Source organism: Pholcus phalangioides, unplaced genomic scaffold (assembly GCF_987345545.1).
Source record: "Pholcus phalangioides strain wild (caught in Gottingen) unplaced genomic scaffold, Ppha-v1.0 ptg000007l_1, whole genome shotgun sequence".
Lineage (NCBI taxonomy): Eukaryota > Metazoa > Arthropoda > Arachnida > Araneae > Pholcidae > Pholcus > Pholcus phalangioides.
The window spans coordinates 18,072,684-18,099,217 of record NW_028301600.1 but is presented as its reverse complement, the minus strand read 5'-3'; the positions used below and the strand labels follow the sequence as shown (position 1 = coordinate 18,099,217).

Below are 26,534 nucleotides of genomic sequence, written 5' to 3'. Positions count from 1 at the left end.
GTCCATCTCCGCCTACGCAGGCGACTACTTGGGCAGGAACGAATTAAGTTCGCAAACCGAGGTTTGATTGCATGGAAATGTTCTTGATAGAAAATCGGGACGTATAGTAATAATGATACAACGTACTTTGAAACATGAGCGTTTGTAGTGACATCACTAAAAGCTTTTACTTTGAAATAAATATGCCGGCTGAATTTTTCTTTATTCGATAACAGCATCATCATCATCATTACAAAATAAACGTTTGGTGTTGTGCGTGAGGCAGTATATTTTTCATCTATAATTTTAAAGTCTTCCTTATTATTGGAACTTCTTCTAACACTTGTAAGAAGCACTCGGACACTTTAAAATGGATTCTTTTATGTTATTTCTTTACCATTTTAGCTTAGTAACTTTTCAAATATATAATGTCTGTGGAGGACAGTGGAATACTAGGGATTATCTGAAACGAGAACATTCTCTTATAAAACCGTATCAGTGTTAGTATGACTTTTATTTCAATGATTTATTGTTTGCTATGGTGATTGTTTCATACGTATTGATGCATGACTTCAATATATTTCATATCGCAGACGCGTATTTTCAGTTGTTACCGGTGTTTGAGCCCGTGACTTTTTCAACATATGCACGTTATTCAATCAGCAGGGATCGAAAGTCAAACACTGAATACTGACAAATTATTCGTAGTAGAAAAAATATTCCCCGCTCTGTTACATACACCTTGTTTTCCATGTCAGATTTGCTTACATTTAAGGCTCGTTTACATGAATTAAGGGATTTTGTAGCTAACTAAATTTCAAATCAAAGTGCCTTAAAATCTGTCCTAATATTAGTAATCAAGTAGTGAATGCTCATTTGATAATAGGAAGCTATGCCCACAATGCCTATTTAATCAAAAAATATACCAGACTATCTACTTAAAAAAAAAAAAATAAATACATATATGAAAGCAGACATTTATTCTGTGTACTGCAGAAGATTTAAGGCCCATTTTACACACGTCAAGTGATTAAGTAAACTAAATTTTAAGTTACTGATTGCTCAAAAAGTGTCCACACGATAAGTGATTGAGTAGATGCTCATTGGATAATTTTCATGGAGCCAAGCGCAACTGGCACATGCACGCTACAGTCTACTCAAATCAACAGAGGGAGAGAGAGAGACACACAACTCGTTGGAAAATAATAATAGTAATTTTTTATATATGTCAGTCAGAGAGGTTTTTCTTTTATAGCTCATAGCTTTAGCAACAATGGATGAAGATGATCCCGTAGAACTAACGAATATTGTGATCTCAGTGCTATATTATATGATATTTTAATCGAAGTTAAAGAGGATATGAATTATATAAGCTGAAAAGATTACGGGAGAGGAGCTGGTCATCTCCTCTGCACCAGTACCTGATACTCTCGATTCTTTCATTTTTTTTAGTTCTTGGGAGTATGTGGAACAGATGCTTTTTATCTTCAAACTTCTTTTATACCAAAACCCTGGAATTTCATTTTTCCTACTATTTTCAACATCACATCTTGTTTTGTCTACTTATTTTTATAGTCCGTCCCAGTAGTTCCAGAGACATTCATGTGTTAAATATTCCTCAGTGAACTTCATTGTGGTTTCTTCGGACCACTTCGCCATTATTTTATATCCCCAGGAAATTGAAACTTAAAACAAGAGATTGCGGAGCTCACTACCATTAATGTAGCTAATTTATGAAAATTTCACAAATTCACGGGAAAAATCTGTCAATGAGAGCATTTGTAGGAAAATCTAAGGCTTATTAAACATTAAAATCATTCGAAATTTTATTTTTTAAATTTAATATAGATGCTTTTCTTGGAACAGCTTCGATATACTGTCCACTCCAAGTTGGTGATTTTCTTTTACGATAATTCGCCAAGGCCGTCATAATGACGCTGGGTTGCTGTGTTTGTTCTAGAACTTTCTTTTATCCAGGATGCCAGGTGGCCCTAGTTTTTTTTCTTTGTTACAACCGTGTCATTTGAAATAGCCATTTTGCTGTTTTAGTTCGTGGGTGCTAGTCGTTTTTTTTGCGTCTTTTGGATTAATTCGTTCTCTCATCAACAGGTCAGGTTAGGTGTATTTGTACCAATTTATTTTTTATTATCTAATTATTTGTTATGATTTCTGTGTTAAGCGTCGTGAAGAACTTCCAGGATATCATTTACAATAAGGACCTAGGTTTAAAATTTTCCAATGGCAGGCCAACCTTAGGTAACAAGGGAGCCCCAAAGCAGAATGTTTTGCGATGTTCTGCAACGAGCCCTCAGCTGACTGAAAATGTTCTGCGGTAAAAATTTGCATATACATAATAGCGTTTTTCTACACTATTCTTAAAATTCTTCCAGATTGTTCTGCAACAGCACTGGTTGTTCTGTGACGTACGTTGCACATTTCGGCACATTCTGCTTTGGGGTGAGGGAGTGGGAAATAATATTCTATCAAACTTACCTGTGTCCAGATAAGCCCCTGTTTTTAGAGTTTTTGTGTCAAACCGGACTGATTAAATCAGTAATGTGTCGCTTAAAATGCAAACTCATGCGGGTGACCCATGAGTTCGCCATTCTGAACGAACCATATGTTCAGATGGTTTCGTTTGGATCTGCATGGACAGCAAATGTAGAGCCAAGAAGTCGTTCAGGCACGTCTCTTGGTTCGGGTGCGGTAAATTGAACCTATCTGAGATATTTCTGCTTTCCTTTGAGATGGTGCGAGGTCAAAGCACTGCTAGAATAGCAGAAGAGTATTTCTTTCCTTCTGGCACTTTAGCTGACTGGCATAATAATCGAGATATTCATATTCATAATCGAGATAATTCTCAATCAAATCGGAGAAAATAGATGGTGTAGGTAAAATCATAGAGGTAGACGAGTCAAAAATTTGGGGAGAGGAAATATTCAATTTTTTTAACTTCTGGGAGCACGTTGACTAAATATTTCATAGCTTCCGCTATTTCCAACATCGATTGATTTTCAGCTCGTTTATCAAGGTAGTTTTCATTTCCAGGTCAACAAACATTCATGGCATAAATATTCTTCAACAAACTTGAAGGTTATGTCCTACGCCACTTTGCCATCCCATATTTCCGAGGAATTCTTGCTAAACGGAAGGAGACAACGGACCACATAAATAGGTTCATGCTCAAGATCAAAATACCCCCCCCCCCGAGAGAGTGTGAAAAGACCCCCCATAAGTGACAGGCCCGCCCACTGGCACATGTGCATGGGTAGAGATGTAAAATTCTCAAGAATAATCTTTCGTAGAATATTCCCATCCAGGAGAATATTCTCTGCTAGGACTACTATTATAAATAACTTCAGAATATTCTTATAAGTTCTTGATGAGAATATTCTCCTGTTATTTATAATATAGTTATATATAATATCCTTGAGAATATTCTCTGGAAGGACTACTTTCATAAATTACTGGGGAATATTCCGATAGAAAATAAGAATTATTCTGAAGTTATTAATAATAGTCCTTCTAAAGAATATTCTCCAGTTACTGAAATCTTTCCAGATAGTATTATCAAGAATATATGTAATAACATGTATTATAATAAATAATCTCGATAAATAACTTGAGAATAATAATTATTTTTGATAAGAATATTCTCTAGTAATTTAGTAGTTTAGTAATAGTAGTCCTTTGAGAGAATATTCTCTGTTCCCGTCTCTTCTCGTCAAGAAGATGGGTATATTGAAGTTTACAAACCACAATATTAACGTTTGAAAGCAAGAAAATCAAACCAACAGGGCTTAATTGAACAACTTTTAAAGAAATGTGAGTGATACAGAATTTAAGTGTATGTGCATTGAAGAAAACAGTTCTGTATCTTAGAATGAAGGTGATTATATAAGAATAGCTTCCTTTATCAATCAACTTTGATTTAATTTCTTGTTGTGAACTTATTGCTGAAAATTTATCAAATTTTAAAATCATTTTTTAAGATTTTAATCTAAAGGTTTCTAAAATCTTTATAACCAAACTTTTAAAACTTCTCATCATGACCTCATATTCTCAAACTAAAAGTTGCCATTGGGGGGGGGGGGATTATACCAAAAATTGTTTTGTTGTAAATGTTTCAGGCAATGAAAACTAATTTATATTTCACAATATAAACAAAATTTGAAAAAAAATTTAAATTATTTAAAAGAAAAATGAATATTCTTGATTACTCTCCAATTTTTACATCCAGGAGAATATTCTCAGAATATATTCTCGTTCTCCGAGAATATTCTTCTCACCTCACATCTCTACTACAAAGATCTATTTGAGGATTTGTTAAAATCCTTTATTAAACAATTCAATAAAATTTACCCTTAAAAAATCATTGAAACAAAAAAAAATAAATTTATACAATATTGGGTTTTTTGAAAATTAAACACCAAATGAATGTGCAGTTTTGATCAAATTTGAAGTTTTCCAAACATTGATAGATATTTCACAAATATTAATCATTAAAAAAAATAAACTTGTTTTATTTTTTTATACCTATTAACTGTATTTAACATTTTAAGAAATATAGATGCTTCCACTTTTTTTTCTGATATGTCATATTTTTGTGGTGTTAGCACTGTGGGGGTAGTCTTGAATCAAAGCAATAGAGAGTTGCTCCCAAACAACCTAAACAGGATTGCAGCGAAGGCAAATAAATAAAGCATGTCTTTTAGCATAGACAAGTGCATTGCTGCTCATTTTGGTTCGAACAACCAACGTTTCACTTACGAGTTGAATGGAGGTATTATTCCGGATGCAACTGGGATCACCGATCCGGGTATTCTTATTGATGAGCGGCTTAGATTTTCTGAACATTGCTCAGCAGTGGTAAAAATATCAAATAGAAAGCTAGATTTCATTCTCAAGAAGGTATTTTCGTTCTCCTAAATTGATCCGGGGCTTAGTTTGTCTTGGACTGGAGTATGCCGTCAGGTTTTGGAGACTACTTACAGAGGGATGTAGACTTGGTCTATGGGAGTGCAGAGACGATTCATGCATGCTCTTGATGGCACAAAGGGCTTAAGCTATGAAGAGAGACTTTTTTGAAAATGTGTTTACATTGGAAGAGTGCAGATGTCGGGATATAATTGAAGTGTCTAAAATTTTCAACAGGATGGATAAAATGGACCATGAGTTATTATACATCATCAATCAACTGCTTCGACAAGAGGACACCAGTATCGATTGGTAAGGGATAATTCTAGGTTGTGCTGTCACATGGAGTTTCTCTTTGATAGAGTTGTGAATAAATGGAATAGCTTACCTCCAGGGGTTCCTGAATTCTAAAACAGTTGGCACGTTCAAAAAGATATATAACAAACATTGGGATAAATCGAGAAGAGCTATCCATACTTAGATGAGAGTATCTCATAATTTTTTATGGGCTTATATTTATATTTTGTTATAGTTATTGGGTTTTTATTGCTCTTATTGGGTTGCTGTATTTTTGATATAGTTTAGATTTGTATTCGACATCTATATTTTTTATGGGCATCTTTTTTCAGCCACTTCATTGGGTATTTTGTCTGTTTTGGCATTTGTATTTGTAGTTAAAAAAATGAAGAATGTGAAAGGATGCAAAGATGAGAGATGATTGAGAAGAGTTGGGAATGGGATCGATGATGAATGAGGCTGAGACACTGATAGCTTTCAACTGCTCTTCCAATGATTTTATGTAGCCTGCCCAAAGTATTGAAATTTCCTGGAAAAAAAACTGATTTAACGTACAGCAACAATGCAATTCAGCTTCAGAAACAATCAATGAGATTGCAGAAATTAGATATCAGCTTTATGACAAGCTTTTTTCAAGTATTGCTCCATCTGATAATTTTTATTTAATTTTTAAAAAAAAACGTTGTCTTGGAGAAAAAGCAGTGAATCATAAAAATAAAGGGGACCAACAAATGAAAGAAAAATTTCAAGATTGGGAATAGGTGACGACTATTTAAGTAGAAATAGAATCCCTTTATTTAATTGGTGCAATTAAAGTATAACAGAGGATCTAAAATGGCGAGTACGTTAGTCATGGGAAGCCTCGATGAAAGAGAAAGATTGAGATGGTTAAAGGTTAGTCAATGGCCACTGGGGGTTCTCGGGGTCCTGAATGAAGAGTCACATGGACAAAGAAATTAGGGATGGATTGGCAATGGCCAATCTTATGAATAAACCTTTAGGAAACGAATAGAAACTTGAGAGATGATGGGTAAAATATCAAATCAAATTAAATGGGTGGAGTTTTCCAAGGGACTGGGACATCCGTAATGAAATCTTAAATGGCAAAAGAAAATCTCTGGATACAGGAGTTAGAGAAAAGGAAAGTAACAGAAGAGAAGTAGAATGAAGTGGTCATACAAATATCAGGACCGGAATGTGTGAAGCTCGGGAAATCGGGGCTCAAGATGCAATGCTGCTATGATGTACTAAGTGGAGAGGGATCTCTCAATGAACATGGTGAGTGATGCATGGATTATATTCTCTCTCCCACATGTGACTTATAGTGTAGGTTTTCGTATTTAATTGTTTTTGGGGGCCAACCGAAGAATTTGTTAATTATTTTTGAATGAGGTATGTATTAATGTTTAGTAAGAATGGTAATATGAAACTGCAACTGGCATTAATTCAATTAACTACAGTGTAAATAAACTAATTAATTTCCAGCATCTTGTGCATGACTATTTTGTGTAAAATTTGCCTTGGTTATACTTTATATATACACAACACAACGCAATGAAATAAAAAACGAGAACGGCCTCAAACCGGAACGGGTTAACATTATGGACTGAAAGCTTGCACAAGATTTCTTTCTCTTACCATTCATCAAAAAGTCAGTTTTTATGTGGAAAAAAATCTTTCCATATAATTCAGAAGAAATACAACTTGCCTTGCATACATCAAACTGTGCTCAATGTGATGTAAAAAACTCAAATGTTTAGTATGCAAAACTGAAGTACAACCTCGTACAAAACAGCACCTTCAAAAGCCAGTTTTAATTCGCCAAAAAGCATATATGTTTTGGTGCTAAGTGAAATGTTGTTTACTGTGATGAGCAGAAGTTTAATTTGTGTGGATCTGATGGTTTTAAATATTACTGGCATGACCTATGCTCTGACAGAGCCATATTTTTGAAACGCTGATGTGGATCATTGATGGTTTGGGGAGGTTTTGCATGTCAAGGAACAACTCCAATCACATTCATAAACTGCAAAATCAACTCAGGCATATCAAGACATTTTTTCTGACAGAAAATATACTGTCTGAGGCACCTCTTATAACTTCAATGCAGTATTTGTTTCAATAGGACAATGCTTCTGTACATGTTTCAAAGTCTACAAAATCTTTGTTTGAAGTCAATTCAGTGGAACTCATTGACTGGCCATCTAGAAGTCCTGATCTGAATGCTGTAGAAAACTTGTGGGGCATTTTGGCACAAGAAGTGTATAGAAATGGTACACAGTATGAAAATAAACATGGTTATATCTTAGCAATCCAACAGGATTAGAAGATCCCAGAGCAAGTTTTTTTATGACTCATCTAAATTGATGACATCCAGAGTAATAAAGAGTATGGGGAAAAAGGGTAATTTTATTGGTTATTAAAATTATTTTTTGCATAATTTTCCAGTGTCCTTATACTTTTTTGTAGGTTCTGACCTTTACTATAAATTCAATAATTATTTTCTGAAACCATGCAGCACTCATAAATTTTTTTTTCACTGGTAAATTTTATAAATAAATTTATCTACTTGGAGTTAATCACTCTAAAATTTTCATATGTTTACATCCATAGGTTTTTGAGGTATTGTGATATTTCAATTGTCCTTAAACTTTTTTCCAGCATCTTAGTAGTTTTTGTAGGGAATATTCTGTCTCTTCCCCTCTCCCCCCCCCCCACCAAGAAGATGGGGAAAACTGAAGTTTGTAACCCGAACATTAGACTTTAAAAGAAAGAAAATGAAACCAATATGGTGTGTTGAATTGCACAACTTGCCAAGAACAAGAAATAAGAGTGATAAATTTTTAAGTGTGAGCCTTTGTACATTAAAGAAAATAACAGTTCTGTATCTTCTTAAAATGAAGGTGATTATAAGAATAGCTCTCTGTGTCAATCAATTTTGACTTTATTTTCTGCTTTGAACTTATGGCTGAAAATTTATCTAATTTTAAAAAGAAATTTTTTAATCTTTAAAGGTTTTTAAAATCTCACAAAAACCTAGACCAAGAATGTTCTCAAAATAAAAATGATTAGGTGATTATGTCAAAAACTGCTTTGTTTTAAATGTTTCCTATAATAAAAACTGAATTATATTTTATAATATAAGCAAAATTAGTTTTAATTATTTAAAAGAAAAATGAATATTCTAGATTATTCTCCAATTTTTACATCCAGGGGAAATATTCTCATTCTCGTATCTCTACAGGGCCTATGTAATAAATGTCACAGTTTGTGGTATATTATTCTTTAGGGATTAATGGGAAGAGGATATTCAAAGCATGAAAGGTTAGGAACCACTCATCTAGAGGTATCTGGTATTAATTGACCATATTAGCCATAGGCAAAATGCGAAATATAATGAATGAGCAAATAAGTTTTTCAAGTGGAGATGGATTTGAATAGCCTGGGGGGAGGCACGATAATGATTGTTTTAATTTATATATATGCATATACATTAGATCAGTCAACTCCATTATTGACGCTGGGGGAGGAGCATCTCTGTATCTCCACCCATGAATAAGAGCTGAGTGGGGTTTTTCTTTCTGGAAATATATAATATCTGTAAAAGTCTACCATTCAAGTGTTTTTGAAGTATTAAAAATGGTTAAAATTTTTCTTGTTATTATTTGTGCATATTTTTTCTCACTAGCTTTTGTAGTGTTGTGGCATAATCTTCAAATCTAGTCTGTCCAGCCGTTGTTTTTTGTAGGATCCTGTTTTTATTGCAATGTTCTTCAGTTTTGTGAAAATTATACATAATTTTGTGGGAAGAAAAACAATCCAGATATTAATTTTATATGAAGGATATTAAATTTAAAATGTAAGGTTTTGTTAAATTATTTTGTGAACGGTCCAAAAAATACTTAACTATATATAATATACTATACTTACTTACTGGACAGATCTTTTTAAAATAGTACTGTTTTGATGCTTCAAGGTCATCTTGTGTACTTTGATGGACTAATAAAATCCAGACCATCCATAAGGCATTTTTAATGATTTTATTAGTTTTCAGCTATAATGAATGCCTAGGGTTATTAAGATTAGAATATGTAGTAGTGGAAGTGATTAAACCTAGCTAAGCTGGTAAAAAAAAAAAAAAAAGACAGGTAAGTGAGCAAACTAGAAATGTCACTGAAAGGTGAGGAATCGTTTCTATTATCTTTGGGTGACATTTCCAGCCATATTTTCCTGTTATGAATACGGCTAATTTAGATTTACTCTATTGCTTCGTACAAGTTTTTTCCTAGTGTTTTGAACCATCCTGTATAGTTGTATGTTGATTATCTACAGATGACGTTTGTCCAACAATGGAAAGCAATAGCCCACTATGAAGGATACATAAACTTGTACTGCAGACTATATATGAATTCCATTATGTTAATTGTTTGAAATATGTTAATTACATTTTGTGATATATTATAGCATCAGGTATCAGCATTCCATATTGGGATTTTTCTGGAAGTACAATGGTTACCAACAATTACATTCGGCTAACACCTGATCTTCAAAGCAAAAGTGGAGCTTTATGGAATAGTGTTGTAAGTTGTGTTTTTCCTTACTATTTTTTTTTTATGAAAACACCATTCTACCATTTTTTTTTTCTAAATTAAAATGATTGGTATTTGGAAAAATTACAGCAGAAAGTTCTGAAATCATAATGTTAAAAGTTACTAAATTCAATTGACAGCAAACTAATGATACAGTCGACACTTATTATAACAGCCCCTTCCATTACAATGATTGGTATAAGTCCCAAATGTTTTCATAGAACGGCTATCATATATGTTTTACTTTTGATATAATGACCCTCCCAGTATAATGTCCATTTTCTACGGGATGAAAAGGGGGGGGGGGTCGTTATATTGAACATTGACTGTAGGCCTATTAATTAATTTATAATATTTTAATTGCTAATTGATTTTCATGTTTACTCTGATGTATATTTCAAACTATCATTAAAATGTGATCACATCAATTTCATGTAAATGACATTTGGTGGTATTTTGCATATTAGAACAGGGCTTGACAAATCAATAAAAAATATAGGTGACAGCCAAATTTTTTTGTAGCCAAAAGTTTTATTCCTGGAAAAAGCAGTCTAATTTTTTCCTTTTGTTTTCACTCCTTATTGACACCCTTATGTGTTGGTGGACACGCTAACATAAATTCTGAAAAATTTTCTAATGCCTTGTCTACATCTGCATGCAGTGCATTGGCCTTGATTTCCCATCAATGTATGCAGATGTCACAAAATATTTTATTGCGAGCGAAGTAACATGTAATTGATGAATGTCCAACTTGGGTGGATCGAGTTACAGATGCCACATCAAAGAGACTTGCGCTGTATCTCTAGAAATTAGTATGGTAGAAAGCTGATGTGGCCGTGTGATCGCAACCGGTTTGTATGTGGGCAGGAAAAAAAAAGGAATGCTCAAGTCTGACGTATTTATTTTATTACCCAACAATCTAAGCTAGTAAGAACAAGTAGATGTAGATCAAGGCTTCAATTTAATAATTGCACCTAGAAAATGTTTTAGGCACCAATACCAATTTTATAGTGTCTGTGGTATCCTAGTACTTTTCAAGCACTGCATCAGAATTATGGGCATAGAATATTTAGTTTTAATGGATTGGAAAATTGTGTAAAAAAGTGAGTAGTGATTAAAGAAAAATAATAGGTCTCTATTTAGGCTAATGATGCATTTTGCAAAGTGGGTGGGTGCTGGAATGAACCAGGTGGTGGTAGAAGCTACAGATGGGTTGACTTAGTAGAAAGAGAAGAGCATTGGGAAAACCTTTTTTCTGAGAAAAAGGGGACAATAAGATGAATAAGGAGGTTCTGATTTTATGGGTAAAATACACTGGTTTTCTCTCTCTCTCTTCTCATAATAATAGGTCTATTCAGGTGTTGATATTATTTCTGGCATTTAAATATAGTCAATCATTTACATATTACCATGAAAATTAGAGTAGATTGAAGAAGTTAAAAAAACTTATAAATTTATTGATGCATGTCATTTTAACATGGCTGTTTTATTTACTAGGCATATATGTGCATGCAAAAAATGTTTTTCTCCCTCGGAATCAAGAATCAAAACATGTGAAAAGTGTACACATTTTTTATGCCTTATTAAAATGTAAAATTTTTGCAGCCATGCTCAGTACATAACTGGGAATTTCAAGTTCACTTCAAAATTTATGGCAAAGGGAAAGACCTTTATGGTGATGGAATGGCTATATGGTATGCAAAAGAACCATCAGTTACTGGTAAGTGATTATATATCAAGTGGATATTTTTTAAAATTGTAAGAAGTCAATTTTTTTCATATTACATTGTGCATATGTAATTTTTATTATTAATTGGATCCACACAAGAAATATTTGGGGATAATAAAGTGTCTACTTATATTCGCATTCATCCTTTTGGGACCCTATTTTTTTAAAAAAAAATTACTTCTAAAAGTTCTAGACATGTTCTGTGACTGCAGCTAGATATTGGGAGATGCTCCAGAACTTAGTGGTACTATAGAGCCGCAACAAAGACAGCATCATGATTTCACTTCTTTCATACTGGATGGTGCATGTACTTATATTTTATTCCTTTTTGTCACCATTTCATTCATGATAGAGTATTATACAATGAACCCTTGATATAACGACACTCTGCGGACCAAGAAAAAAATACAGCTGTCACAGGATTATCGTTTAATCAGGAGGTGTAGTAGTTTAACAATAGACTAAGGCATTTCAAAATAATCCTTGAAGAAATGTTGTATAGGGATTTATCATCATATTGAGTATCATTGTAGCTGGGTTTCACTGTATCATGCTTCATGAAGAATTGGACATTCACGACACTAGGGAACTAAAAGGTAGTACTGTTCTGCGCATATGCAAAATGAGTGATTGTCTACAGCTAGCAGTTGAGCATACATTGTCATTTTTAAATGTCACAAGTTTAGAACAGGACATGTTGAGCAATATCAAATGACTCACTGAAACATCTGATAGTGAATTGTGTGGTCTTTGAAATTTGGTTTTCTGTATATGATAGCTGATTGTGAAGGCGCCATCTATTTAGCAATTTCATGCTTTTTGTTCTTGCAAAACCGTTGAGCACATACATCTTTTACCTGCTGAATCATCCAAGACGTGATATTTGTAAAAATTAAATTTTAAGTAAACTAATGATGCTACTTTTGAAAAATTATATGCTGGAATTCGTAGAAAGATGATTCCTCAATAAATATGTTTAAAACTAATTTTGATTGAGATGTTTTGTCATACAAATCAATGTGAACAAAAATGACTAAGTTTGTCTAAAGCTGTCTTGTCTTCTCGTGTCTAACTAGTGTGCATCCAGCCTTAAAGGGTCAAGCACAGTCATGTGTATGAATTTTGTTATTAATCCAACTGTCAGTTGCAGCAGCAGAATTGTTCAACTTATTTTATGCTCATTCTGTATATACAGCTATCCTTCAATGAAGCCCCAAGTTATCAGATATTCCGAGTTGCCATCTGCTACGGATTGTTTGTAGTTTCTACAGATGGTCGCACTCAACTATGCTTATGGAACTATGGGAGATCTCTCAATACTATAGACAGGGCCGGAACTAGAGGGGGCAGGCAATTGTTGCCCTGGGTTGTGCAATTTCAGATGGGAACAAAGAACACTATTATAAAATTATCAAATTTTGAAGTTTTGTGTGTGGGTGTGGGGGGGGGGGGTGGCGGCAAAATAATGTTTGCCCCGGGCAGCAAAACTCTTAGTTACGGCCCTGTTACAGAAATCATTTTTTCTTCAAATTGTATAATATCCTCTTTTTGTTTTGAAAAAAAAATTGGGGTCTTTTTTTGAAATCGCTTCAATCTTTCCCTTATTGATAAATTCATATATGCATGTGAGAGAGTTCGAGAGAAGACAAACTTGGACTTGGAAAGGATCGGTGATCAAATTTAGCCTTCCAGGCATGCCTATATAGGAATATGTAATATATTCTCTACATTACTTTGTACTCTTTAATACAAAGGCAACACTTTGTGCGACATATGACGTCAGCCACCAAGAGTATATATAGCTGTGTAATACTCACTCCTGCTTCCGTTTTGCCTGTTCTAATTTTTAGTTTACGCGCACGCAAGTTTCAGAATTTAATCATGTTGTATTTCTAAAAATAAATATTTAAGTGTCAATGTATCGCTGGGATTTTATTCCGTAGTGCTGAACAAAAAATAAATTCCAAGCAGCTCGTGACTGCTTAATTTGGTGACCCGGGCGTGATTCGAACACGCAACCTTCTGATCTGGAGTCAGACTTCCCTTTTGGTGACCAAGGGCGCGAGTCTAATCCAAGTGATGTATGATGTACTCATCGTTCAAAAGAAATTCATCGTTTCAACAATGGACTGAATTATTGGTGGTGACAGACGAAAGGCTCTACTCGTCATATTCTTGATTCTGGAGTACGGAGCGTGCCACACCTTTTATTTTTGAGGTATAACATTTCCCCCCCCCCCCCCCGTTTTTCGTATTGCATCAAGTGGTATTGTGTTTGTGTGGAGGGTCGCGATGAACAAATCAACTGAAAATCAAACGAGACCCCAGTCGAGAGGTACCGAGTTGGCTTGAGTAGCTTTTAGGCCTCCGACATTTTGGAAAGCCAATCCAGATTTATAGTTTCACCATATCGAGTCACAATTTATTATTTTGGGTATAGTCGCAGATGAAACAAAATATCATTCGGTTATCTCAGCTTCAAGCTCAGATATTCTTTTGCATGTGAGTGACTTGTTGAGAAATCCTCCAAGTACTCAGAAATATGATGCTCTGAAAGCTAGAATTATTGGTCAATTTTCAGAATCGGAGACCACTAGACTTCACATGTTGTTGCAAGAGTTAGACTTGGGTGACAAAAAACCCAGTCATCTGTTGCGCGAGATGAAGGAGCTTGCTAATTCAAATTTCAAAGATGATGCGATATGTGCTCTATGGCTACAGAGACTTCCGGTTTCTGTTCAGCAAATTTTGAGCGTTTCAGCCAACCCGCTTGACAAACTGGCTCTGGCTGATAAAATCGTCGAAGTTTCGGCTGTATCCACAACAATCGCGCACGTTGATGATCAATCCAAGATCACCTTGTTGCGTCAAGAAATCTCAACGTTGAATGAACGAGTACGAAATATGATGCGATCGACATCGAGAGACAGGATATCGCAATCCAGAAGCAGAAGTAGGTCTAGAAAATTTGAAACTTGCTGGTATCATTTTCGCTTTGGTGATAAAGCCACTAAATGCCGCAAACCATGTAACTTCGAGTCTGAAAACTAAATCGTCCAACACTCGTGGCGACGGATAATGTTGGACTTGAGTAATGTTGAGTAAATGATAATGTTGGATAATGACGGATAATGTTGAGTAAATTTGAATTATTAGTAGACATAAGAAATCGACGCCTGATCGATCAATTAACTTCACCCAGTATCAGGGCTAGAACTGTGTCTGGTCCTTCGATCGGCTTAAGTTTTGTTTCTAATGATTGTGAAATTCATAAATTACTTTTGGAATTTCCTTAGATAGTAAATTCGAACTTGTCTCGAACACCCGTACTGCACAATACCACTCATTGCATTCAAACTACCAGTCCCCCAGTTTTCTCGAAGCCACGTAGATTGTCGCCGGAGAAACTTAAAATTGTTCGACAGGAATTTGACCGTATGCTTCAAGAGGGCATTTGTGTCCCCTGGAATAGTCCGTGGGCCAGCCCCATTCACCTGGTCCCGAAAAAAGATAATTCATGGCCCGTTTGTGGTGATTATCGCTGGTTAAATGCGGTGACAATTCTGGATCGTTATCCGATACCACATGTACATGATTTAATCTATACATGACATAATCTATTTGGTAAAAATATTTTTTCAAAAATAGATCTTTTTCGCACCTATAATCAGATACCTGTCGAGGAATTAGATGTCCAAAAATCAGCAGTTGTTACACCCTTTGGGGTGTTTGAATTTAAATATATGCCTTTTGGGTTGTGTAACGCTGCAAATACATTTCAAAGGTTTATACATGAAGTTTTACGCGGACTCGACTACTGCTTTCCATATTTGGATGATATATTGGTAGCATCTGAAAATGAAAAAATTCATCGCGAAAATCTTTGTACAGTTTTTCAATGACTGAAACAGTATGGGTTAGTCATAAATGTTGACAAATGCACTTTTGGTGCTAACGAATTACCATTTTTTGGTTATTTGGTCAAAGCATCGGGTTTGTCACTGTTACCCGAAAAAGTTTCAGCTATCGTTAATTTTCCAAAACCCGACACTGTCAAAGAATTACGTCGATTTTTGGCGGTTCTAAATTTTTATCACAGATTTATACAAAAAGCCACAGAAATTCGAATTCCGCTGTATCAATTCGTAAAAGCTAAAAAGAAAAATGATAAAACTGTAATTAATTGGACAGATGCAGCTCTTAACGCTTTTCAAAAGTGTAAGGAATCTTTAGCGACATCTACATTGTTGGCTTACCCGGTAGTTGATGCAGAAATTTCACTAATGGTTGACGCTTCTTCTATCTCTGTTGGCGCAGTTTTACAGCAGGTAGTGGATAAAAATGTGCAACCTCTAGCATATTTTTCCCGTAAACTAACACCTGCAGGAGCAAAATATAATGCTTATGATTGTGAATTGCTTGCTGCCTATTCTGCTGTGCGACATTTTCGTTATTTCTTAGAAGGCAGGAATTTCGCAATATTCACGGATCAAAAATCCCTAACATTTGCTTTCCAACAGAGATTGGAGAAATGTTCTCCATGACAGCAAAGACACCTTGAATATTTAGGGCAATTTACAACAGATATACGTTATATATCTGGTAATGAAAATGTTGTAGCGGATTCCATTTCGCGAATTTCAAGTATTTATTTTCCTAATGAAATTAATTATGAACAGCTCGCAAAAGAGCAAATTAACGATCAGGAATTGGGGGTGTTGCGTGGTCCCAACTCTGGTCTCGAGATTAAAGACCTGATTTTTTCACCTACAAACATTTCGGTTGCATGTGACGTATCTACTGGCGTAGTTAGGCCATATGTTCCAGCAGTATTTCGACGAATGGCGTGCGATGCGGTGCATAGACTCTCCCATCCAGGAGTACGTGCTACAGTTCATCTCATGATGCAGAAATTTGTGTGGAAAGGACTTAAAAAGATTGTGCCACTTGGACACGTTCATGTATTTAGTGTCAAAAATCCAGCAACACACGCGTGCCCCAGTTGGAAATTTTCCTCTGGTGGACTAAAGATTCCAGATAGTGCACATCGATTTGGTCGGTCCATTGCCAACTTCACAAGGCTGCCGTTATTGCCTGACATGCATGGACAAGCTGGCCAGAGGTTCTCCCGATCGCTGACCAGACAGCAGAAACTGTGGCCAGTGCCTTCGTCACAGGTTGGATATCCAGATTCGGCTGCCCACAGGCGGTCGTGTCCGATCAGGGAGCCCAGTTTGAGTCTCGGTTGATCAGCCAAAACTGCTCAGCATCGAAAAAAGGCGCACAACTGCTTACCATCCTGCTGCAAATGGAATGGTAGAGCGGTTTCATTGAAATCTCAAGTCATCTATTCGTTGCCATGCTACCGAAAGATGGGTCAAGACAATTCCATTGGTCCTTTTGGGATTACGCTCAAGCAGGGCTCCCACTCGTCCTACTTTTCCTACTTTTTGGTAAAATGTCCTACTTTCTAGTTTTTGTCCTACTTTTCTACCAAATTCTATCGACAAAATTTGTGTAATTGATTTTAATTGAGCAGGAAATTATTGATATATTGCCGAATATTACAAATGTTGGAGAATGCAATTAAGGATTCTGCCAAAGCAGAAATTGTATAATTTTTAAGGTAATTTGCAAAGAGGGGGGGGGGGGGAGTGTATGTGGACCATTTGATTGATAAATTTTTCATTTGCTTAGTTTCAGGGTTCAACAAGTATAGTGGTCATTAAAAACTTCTGTCTGGATGGAAAAATAATTTTGTATTTATTACTTCATGGTCTTGGACAGTAACTTTCGCATTCAAAATTATAGTGCAAATAGGTGAAACAACAGTTTGCATTTGAAAGCAGTTGCATACATAGGCCTATTCTAGGTTTGGTGATTCTGATGCTACCCAATAGCATTCAGTTTCAGTTGTCTTCTGTATTTTTAAGGCATGAAGAGGCATAAACAATATTTACAATGCTCAGCAAAGAGCTAGAAATGGAAGTGCTTCATTTGTCAAAAATGATTACACTGGCATTGAACAGTAAAATGTGAACAAAACAGTAAAATTCAGAAAATGATGAACAACACAGTAAAACTATCTGGTTCGTCTTGCCTTATTTACGTCGGATCTTGTAATTTACACATTTTGCATTTTGCTTTTGAAAGTGGTCTCGAAAGTGTGTCATTCTTAAAAAACTTACGTCTTCAAAATTTACTGTGCCTTGTCGAAGAGAGTTGACAAGCTCTTCACTTTGGAAGACCCCAAAAAAGAATGTAATATATATGAGGAGAGACAGCAAAGAATTATCTGTGGTTGCTAGTGCACTGTTTTGGCCAAAAATTGGTTTTGTAAGCAAGTTATTTGTCATTTTGTTTTGGCTTGACTGAAATAGTGTTAGGGAAAAAAAAGTTAATTAAAAAAATTTTTTAGGAATTTTTTTCCATTATGCTATGATTATGTTGTCTAAGGGGATTACCCTCCCCCATCCTACTTTTTAGTCCTTTGTTTTTCTACTTTTTCTCATTTTTGAGTGGGAGCCCTGGCTCAAGTCTACCAGAGAATATCGGCAGTTCTGTGGCGGAACTCGTTTACGGGACTACTCTTCGCTTGCCAGAGGAATTTCTTTTGCTCCAAACAGCAAGTGTCATCGTGTAACTTGCACGAGTTCCTTTCTCGTTTACGAGAGAAAATGAACAATCTTCGAGCTGTTCCAGCGAGCCGCCATAATCAGTGCACGCACGTCTACCGATTCAGTGAGACGACACACTGGTAATGTGTTGTTCCAGGGGTCCCCTCCCCTCCCATGACAAAGCCCAACATTCATCACTATTAAGAATCTTCATGCCAATGTTGGCATGTCTGGATATTAAATACAATTGACTTGGCAATTAATGTGCTAACTAACAAATTTGCATCCACAAATGGAATATTCTATAAATTTTTATTGTCCTTTTTGTTTTCAAAATGGTGATCATTCCTTATCACTGAAAGCAGAATGATCTGCTTGTACTGATGGTGCCTTTTTGCACCAATGGGTCTGGAGGTAAAGAAAAATAATTTACAGTTACAATTTGTGACAAGGGTCAACTAATTCAAATAATTTCATAAATTATAGCTTGCTTTGTTCTTTGCCTAATCTTGCCAAAGTCAGTATTGTATTGGTATATAAAAACTAGTTTTGCTGTAGATGAATGTTTCTGCGATCAGCAGGAGTGAGCTGAGTGTATCTGATTTTGAGCTGTGATGCAAATAGGATCAATCAGTATTGAATAATGTTTTTCGTTCTAAATATAATAGTAAAAATGCTCTTGATTTAAATGTTTTTTAATAATATTTTACATCGTTAAAACCATGATATTTTATTGTAAATTCAGAGAAAGTTTTATACAATTTTTATTGGGAGACAATTTGTTTTAGGTGATGTATTTGGCAGTAAAGATTATTTCCATGGTCTAGGAGTTTTTCTAGATACCTATGCAAATCAGAATGGACCACATAACGTAAGTTGGCATTTTGTGTCGATAACCTTTTAAATTTAGTGAACATTATTTTATAACATATCTGCTCAGCAAATAACTATGTAAAAATACACCATTAAAAAAAATAAATCCAGAAAAATTACACGATGTACTAAACTTGAATTGTTCGACATACCCACTATATATTACACTATCGTGCAAAACTTGATGATTGACAAAATTCAGTACAGGTGTCCTTTTTTATGTGATTATTGGTTCAGTGACTTGAATTTTCCATGGGTGATATAGGAGTTTCTCTAGGATTATAAAGATAATTAAAACTTTGCACCTCTAAGCAAAATAAAATATATTGGTGAATGAATTATTTCAAAATAGTTCTCTTGCATCTCTCTGTTTGGAATTTCTGGTTTTATCAGGATTATTCTGTCCTGTCATCCTGATTAACTCGAAAACAAAGGGCTTGACTTTCATCAATCACACTATTTTATAATTCCTGAAGATATTATTTAGAGTTGATGGATAGATCTGAAGCAGTTCATCCTCCTCAAATTCGGAGGTGTCAAACTCAATTGGCCCCTGGGCTGTTTTCATTAAAATTATATCGTGTGCTGACAATTATTGTCTTTAATTTTTTTACATCTAAATTAAAGAAACAAACCCGCATTCAATTTGAGTAGAATGGAAGTAAAAGAGTTATAAATAAACCATGAAATTAATTATTAATCTTGTATTAACTTATTGATTGTAACTATTGGTTTAAACGACCCATGTTTCTCTTCCGAGAGTTGAATAGTGTCACTATCCAGGATGCAACTAGGGTCACCAATTTGGGAATTCTCATTGAGGAGCTGCTTATAGGTTTTCTGAACATTGTTCAGCAATGGTCAAAAAAAGCAAATAGAATGCTTGGTTTCATTTTCAAAAAGGTCTCTTCATGTTCTCCTGATGTCATTCTTCTGCTTTTCCAAGGCTTAGTTCGTTTTGGACTGGAATATGCTGTAAGGTTTTGGAGAGACCGACTTGGTTGAAGTGGTGCAGAGAAGAGCTACGTGTGTCCTCATTGGCACACAAGGCTTGAGTTATGAAGAGTGACTTCATTTTTAGAAGATGTTTACATATTGGAAGAACGCAGGTGTCTGGAGGATATGATCAAAGTGTTCAAAACTTTCAACAGGATGGATAGGATGGACCATGAATTATTAATATGATGTCAATCGACTGTTTGACAAGGGGACACCACTATCGATTGGTAAGGGATAATTCTAGGCTGTGGTGTCACGGAATTTTTCTATAATGGGGTGGTTAATAAATGGAATAGCTTACCCCCAGAGGTAGTAAATTCTAACACAATTGACATGTTCAAAAAGAAATACGATAAACATGTTGGGGTAAATCTAGAAGCTGTCCATACTTAGAATAAGACAACCATAAATACATTTTATGGGCATTGTATAATATTTTATCATGTACCTTATATATTGTTTATAATTTTTGTAATTGCATTTTTAATTGTGTTGCTGTATTTTAGAAATATGACATCCATATTTGTTATAGGCATCTTTTTCTCAGCCACCTCGTTGGGCATTTTGCCTGCTGTGGCCTTGTATTTTATTTGCATCCTTGTTTTTCCATTGTTTTTTCCACTGTAGCCATTAACCCCGAAATTGCTCTAACATCTTATAAATGATGAACTTAGCAAATTTCCCAGCTAAATAATTTCTTACTGTTCCTTTTCATTTTTTGCGATTATTTTTAAATGTAAAATCTATCAAATTATATATATATTACTTTATTTTTTTAGCATGGTCATCCATACGTTTCAGCAATGGTGAATAACGGCACTCTTCATTATGATCATGACAGAGATGGGACTCATACAGAACTTGCTGGATGTGATGCTAAGTTTAGGAATGCACCACATGAAACTCATGTATCAATTCGATATGAACAGGAAACTTTGACAGTAAGAAAATTCTTTGTAGATGCTGCTGTTTGTGAAATAAAATGTATAAGTCTATAAAATATACAGTATATAAATCCAATACTTGATGTTAACAATGATAAAGTCTGGGTAAAGGGAAAAAAAAGAACACTAAAAAAAGCCAGTTGCTGTAGTTTTACCTTTCACACATTTATATAATTTAAATGTCCTAGATTGTTACACATGAATTATTTTTTAAATCATTTATAGAAATCTTTTGAAAGTATTGATTTGCTAATCACATTCCAGGGTTAGTAATTTTTTTTTTAATCAAAAACTAGGGTTTTCTTGGTTTAAAGCATTTTTTTTGTGTGTGTGGGTTTAACTAGCATTTACATTAAAACAATTATATTTCTGAAAAATCATTCAAAGTTCTAAGAATTAAAATGTTTATTAACCCTTTATGGTAATGAGACTAGCGTATGGTTGATAATGTTATTACAACCATACTATAGATTAGATGTGTTTTCTTCAGTTACTTTCAATATATTTAGGATGCTATTTTGCAAAAATTGATAAAAACTAAGTAAAAATACAAAAAGTGTTTAATGAAGCATAATTAATGCAGATTTGTCAGTGATGATTTGATATACAAAGTGAATATAACAAGTTCTGATTTCAAAATACTTTAAAATAAGAATCACTGGTCAGACTTCAAAATTTGCATAAATATTCCTGAAGCAATGGCAAATGAAGTTGGTCGAAGGAAAAAGAAATATGCAAGAATGTAAAATATATGGTGCTGTACTCATCTAACCTGTGGAAAATTTGCTAGCAGAATGGAAATGGTAGCCAGTCTGAGCAAAATGACAATTTAATTAGCATCACATGATTTCATAATTCATGTAAGCATCACATAAATGAAGTCATTAAGCAAACAACTACGACTTACACAAGAAATGTTCAATATGTTGTCCACCACGTTCTGCTACATAGTGGAAGCGCAAAAATGTTTGTTCAACAATAGATGGGAGTGTCATTTTAATTCCTTCGCGTACTGGGGAATGAATGAACGAACGAACGACAGAACTTTGCCACTTCCATTGCCGAGATCTCTTCCAGCCCAGCTTCGTGGCAGAGTGTGGAACACTTTATTTTGAGTAAAAAAAGGGGGAAAAACATACACAGTTTTTACAACATATTTTCTCCAGACAATTGGGTATTATTGCAATTAACAAATTTCTCTTTGCTTACGAGCTATTGGCAAAAAATTCAGATCTCTGATGAATCGGCAATAAATATGGTAACCTTGTCCTAACCGCATGTTAGAAAAAGGAGAAGGAAAACAGTGTAATAGATAAATTGGTATAAGATAATATTGGCAGATAACATTCGATATAAGTTGATATAACATAGCCAGATAACATTTGCGCTGACAAAAAATAATTTTTCAAGTATGTCAATCATGGATGCAAGGGGACAGTTCGGGCTCTCAATAGAAGGATCTAGGGTAGAGAGCAATGTAGGCATGTGTAGTGTGGGAAATCAGTCAAAACTGTTCAAGGAGAGAAGGTTGTTAAGGATACATAGTTGGTTTATTTTTATAAAAAATTTCTTTTATAAAAATAACTTATTTAAAATGTATATGGCAGGACTACATAGTAAATTAATCTAAAAAACTTTCCTCTCTCAACAGCAAGCATGGCCATTCATCAGCACGTTCCAAAACAAACTATGTATCCTTGACGACCTTCTCTCCTGGGATGGCTTTGGCCGATTCCCCACAAGTGCTTTCAATGACTTTTTCACCTCCATTTTTAATCAAGAAGGTAATAGGCTATCTGAAGTACAGATGTGTCATGGGGTGATAAAGCCCTCAACGATATTCAAGTGGAAGTCCTAAAATTTCTAAAAAATGTATATGCAAGCAAACCATCAGAACCAGATATTTTTCCTAGGGTCCTTAGGGAATGTGCTAATGAATTGCTGGGGCCAGTTTTGCACAGATTTACAGAGGTAAACAATGATTGATAAATTGCTGAGGGTATTGTCCCACACGATTGGAAGCTCGCCAGTGTGATCCCGATATTTAAAAAAGGTAGTAGAGAAACCGTGTCGAGTTATGGTATAGTGTGTTTGAAGAGCTAAACGCATGCTCTTGTTGTCCCCCCCCCCCCCCCGATGATGACACGATTTTCATTTTAAAAATATCCAGCTAAAAGAATGATTGTCTTTCATTGTATCTATTTTGCTTAAATAAAATTTATTATGTAGGTGTCCACAGATATAGAAGGTAAGAATGCTTGGAAAGAATGTTTCATTGTTAAAGGGGTAAGATTACCTACAGGATATTATTTTGGAGTATCTTCGACAACAGGTGATCTTTCAGGTAAGCAAATTCTTATGTAGTTGATATAACTTAGTTAAGGGTTAGTCTTCTCATTGGATCAGTTATATTATATTTAAAACATTAATTTACCTGAAAATTCTTAGATATACAGGGTTGCATAGCTAACAGCATGCACTGCAAATTACTGGGGGAAATATTGATCCTAGATTCATACTTCCAATTAGAAAAGTATCAAAGTAACGTGTAGACCTCAGACAAGTGATTCATATTGCAATGGGTTGTATAGTTGTTAAAATAAAAAAAATTGGGTGGCATGTTTCATAGACACGTCACAAGTTTTGCAGTGAATACATTTTTTGTGCCTTGAATCGTGTGGTAGGTACTGACATATTGAAATTACTTCATTATCATTGGCTATTGCTTCATTATTTGCCTTTGGAATAGTTAACAACAAACGATACCAATGTTGGCTATTTTCATTGTGAACTGCTCGATACATAGCAGAAAACAATTTTTCATGAATCAGGACAGCTGGCCTTGTGCCCAGATGGGAAGAGATATTGAAACCGGAGTGATATATCTCAATTGAATGCACCTTTTTCAATGTGCATCTGACAATACCATTACTTCTTGACTAGCATTGGGTACTTCCTGAGATATGAGCATAAGAGTTTTGTCATGCAACTTTTTGCAAATACTCCCAGTATCGTCAGATTATTTAAAGACTTATTCACTTCAAAAATTTACTTTTCATATGGATATCCTGTGCTCGAAAACCCACTTTAAGTTGTTGCCCTATCTCTCCTAAGGCAAAAAAACCACTTTTCTAAGTGCTATAATCACCGAGGTATTCAAATTAAAAAAATGGAGAAAAGTTGGGAAAAAGCAGGAGGTAAAACTCGTACTCCCTGGCTTTTTTATGCTTTTTTTTTAAAGGTGAACAATGAAGTTTCTATCGACCTGTATGCACTGTAGTTAGTTTGAGAAGATGTGCATATAGCCCAGTTACTAATATTTCTTAAAACATGTTATAGAATTCGGATTTGGTTTGATTTTCGGGGTAAAGCTTGAAATATATAAAATGTTCAATAGTTATGTAGGTTTATAACTTGAATTTTTAAATAGTTTTCTTCTTTTCTTGGTCTTTCAGATAATCATGATGTAATATCATTGAAACTTTTTGAATTGGAAGCAGTTGAAGAGAAAGTAAGTGCTATCTCACAATTTTGTGCATGACTGAAGTTGGAATTTTCTACGTTTTTTAATTATGGTGTTTAACAAACTTAATTTAATTAATTTTAGTTATAAAAAGCTGAGAGAGAGAATGAAAAACTTGGCTACTAAAGAACTAATATGACATTTTACAAGTGAAAAAATTATATTTACGCCACTTTTATGTGATTTTTCAAAAAATTTGCAAAGATTTAACAAAATTTATAAAATTATTTTATCAAGCTTGAATTGCCAGTTTAACTTCTATTCATGGGAAAAACCTTGCACAAAAAATTTCTTTGCATTAACATTGCTATATTTGCATTTATTTTGAATTATAGTTAACTAGTTGCTTTGGGGAAGTAGATTATTCTTTTTTTCTTAACACACGCTCTATATATAGAAGCAAGCTTGCAACAGATAAGTTTGACCACAAATAAACTTTTACCAATAATTATGGTTGTGAGACCTAGTATCCCAAAAGGTAGTTGTTGAGTGGTGTTTTGGACAGACTTTAATCACAACACCACATATTGGACATTGAAAATGAACTGCGTAACAGCTCAAATATCTCTTGATGGACATACCAAACACGCCACCCAAGCTTTGAAAGTCTATGGGGGACTGTGACTTCCACCTTACGGTACGTGTCGGCGATGACATCACAATTGTATCAAGGTTGGCATAGAGCAAAATCTAAATAAAAAACATTTTCAGTCCTAAAGAATTTGAAAAAGTTTTTTATTTGAGAAATTTCCATTTCTCCTTATAATAAAACTGCCTTTTTTAAGAGGTGTTGGTTGAATTTTTTTGTGATATTTTTTGTTGTTCATAATTTGAGTTATTAAAATAGTTTTTGCATACTTTTATTTTTGTAGAATGAAGAAGATTGGACAAAAATATCACCGGCTGCTTCATTTTTTGCTCCTCCGCGAGGTAAATTTTTTTTTTTTGTAATTCATTTGCTTTTTTTTAATGCTTACAAATAGTAAGTTTGATTTACCATATTCATTACTCTCAAATATAGACTTGAATTTACTATTGAATTCAATATTAATTATATCATTTTTTGACCTACCCAATTCACATTTGTTAAACTTGCATATGCTATTAAATATAAATGCTTCTTAGTTATTGATTGCTGTGCTTTTCAGTTTTCCTCATTATGTTTCCAACTCTTATGACAGAGTTTAATTTTTTATGCTAAGCCAGTGAGTTTTTGACAGATTCTCACTTTTTTTAAATCTTTCTTTAGATCATGTTGAAGATCCTCCTCCACCCATGTCTGGCACCAAATTATTTTTGATTTGTGTCTGTGGACTTCTTGGACTCTGTGTATGCATCATAGGTGGTGTGATGGTATTTCAAAGAAGGCAAGAATGCACACGAAAAAGACTATATTAGAACTTTATTTATTTCTCAGTCATGCTCATTATTGTAATTGGTCATGAAATCCATAATATCATAGCTGCCAACTGATAAATATCCAAATAACTCAGAAATATCCAAATACTCAAAATCAAAATTGTTCGATTAGATTTTTTTAAACAATTTTATAATGTATTTAAAGCAATTGAATATTTTCATCCAGTTAAGATTGATCTTGGGCACTTGATGAAATCAAGTGTGAAATACTTGCCATATCTAAATTAATTTTTTTTTAATTGCTGAGTTACTTAAATTTAATTCTCATAGGTTGGCAGCTGTGTAATACTTATACATGCCAAAATAAATAAGTACTTTTTGGAAATCCTCCATCATATTGTATGATTTCCTTTGTTCAAGAAAATTGTATTATATATATATAGATCTTTGTTAACTGAAGTAAGATTATCAGTTGTGTTTTTGCTGCTTTATGGAAATGTACCAGCTGCTGTTTAGGTGTATTGTGATACGTGATTTTTCACTGTGGTTGTGACTTTGTGAATCAAGTTGTTGCCAACTTTTGTAAAAAAAAATTTCTGTTGTGGAAGCTGAAATCCCTAAGAAATTCCATATTTTCTATCAGCTTGATAATCATAAATTGTAATAAAACATTTTTGTTGGATTTTTACAGGGTGAAATTTTTGCTAG

General features: G+C 34.4%; 1 protein-coding gene across 1 annotated transcript; it reads left to right on the top strand.

The window, feature by feature from the left end:
• LOC149085012 (vesicular integral-membrane protein VIP36-like) lies at nt 1-26,508 on the top strand. Its single transcript, XM_089232767.1, has 9 exons — nt 1-479; nt 9,658-9,773; nt 11,388-11,502; nt 18,917-18,999; nt 20,780-20,941; nt 23,174-23,288; nt 24,400-24,455; nt 25,340-25,397; nt 25,717-26,508. Exons 1-9 carry the CDS (start codon nt 350-352, stop codon nt 25,863-25,865), a joined length of 984 nt encoding a protein of 327 aa, XP_089088893.1. The 5' UTR covers nt 1-349; the 3' UTR covers nt 25,866-26,508.
• The last annotated feature ends 26 nt before the right edge of the window (nt 26,509-26,534 follow it).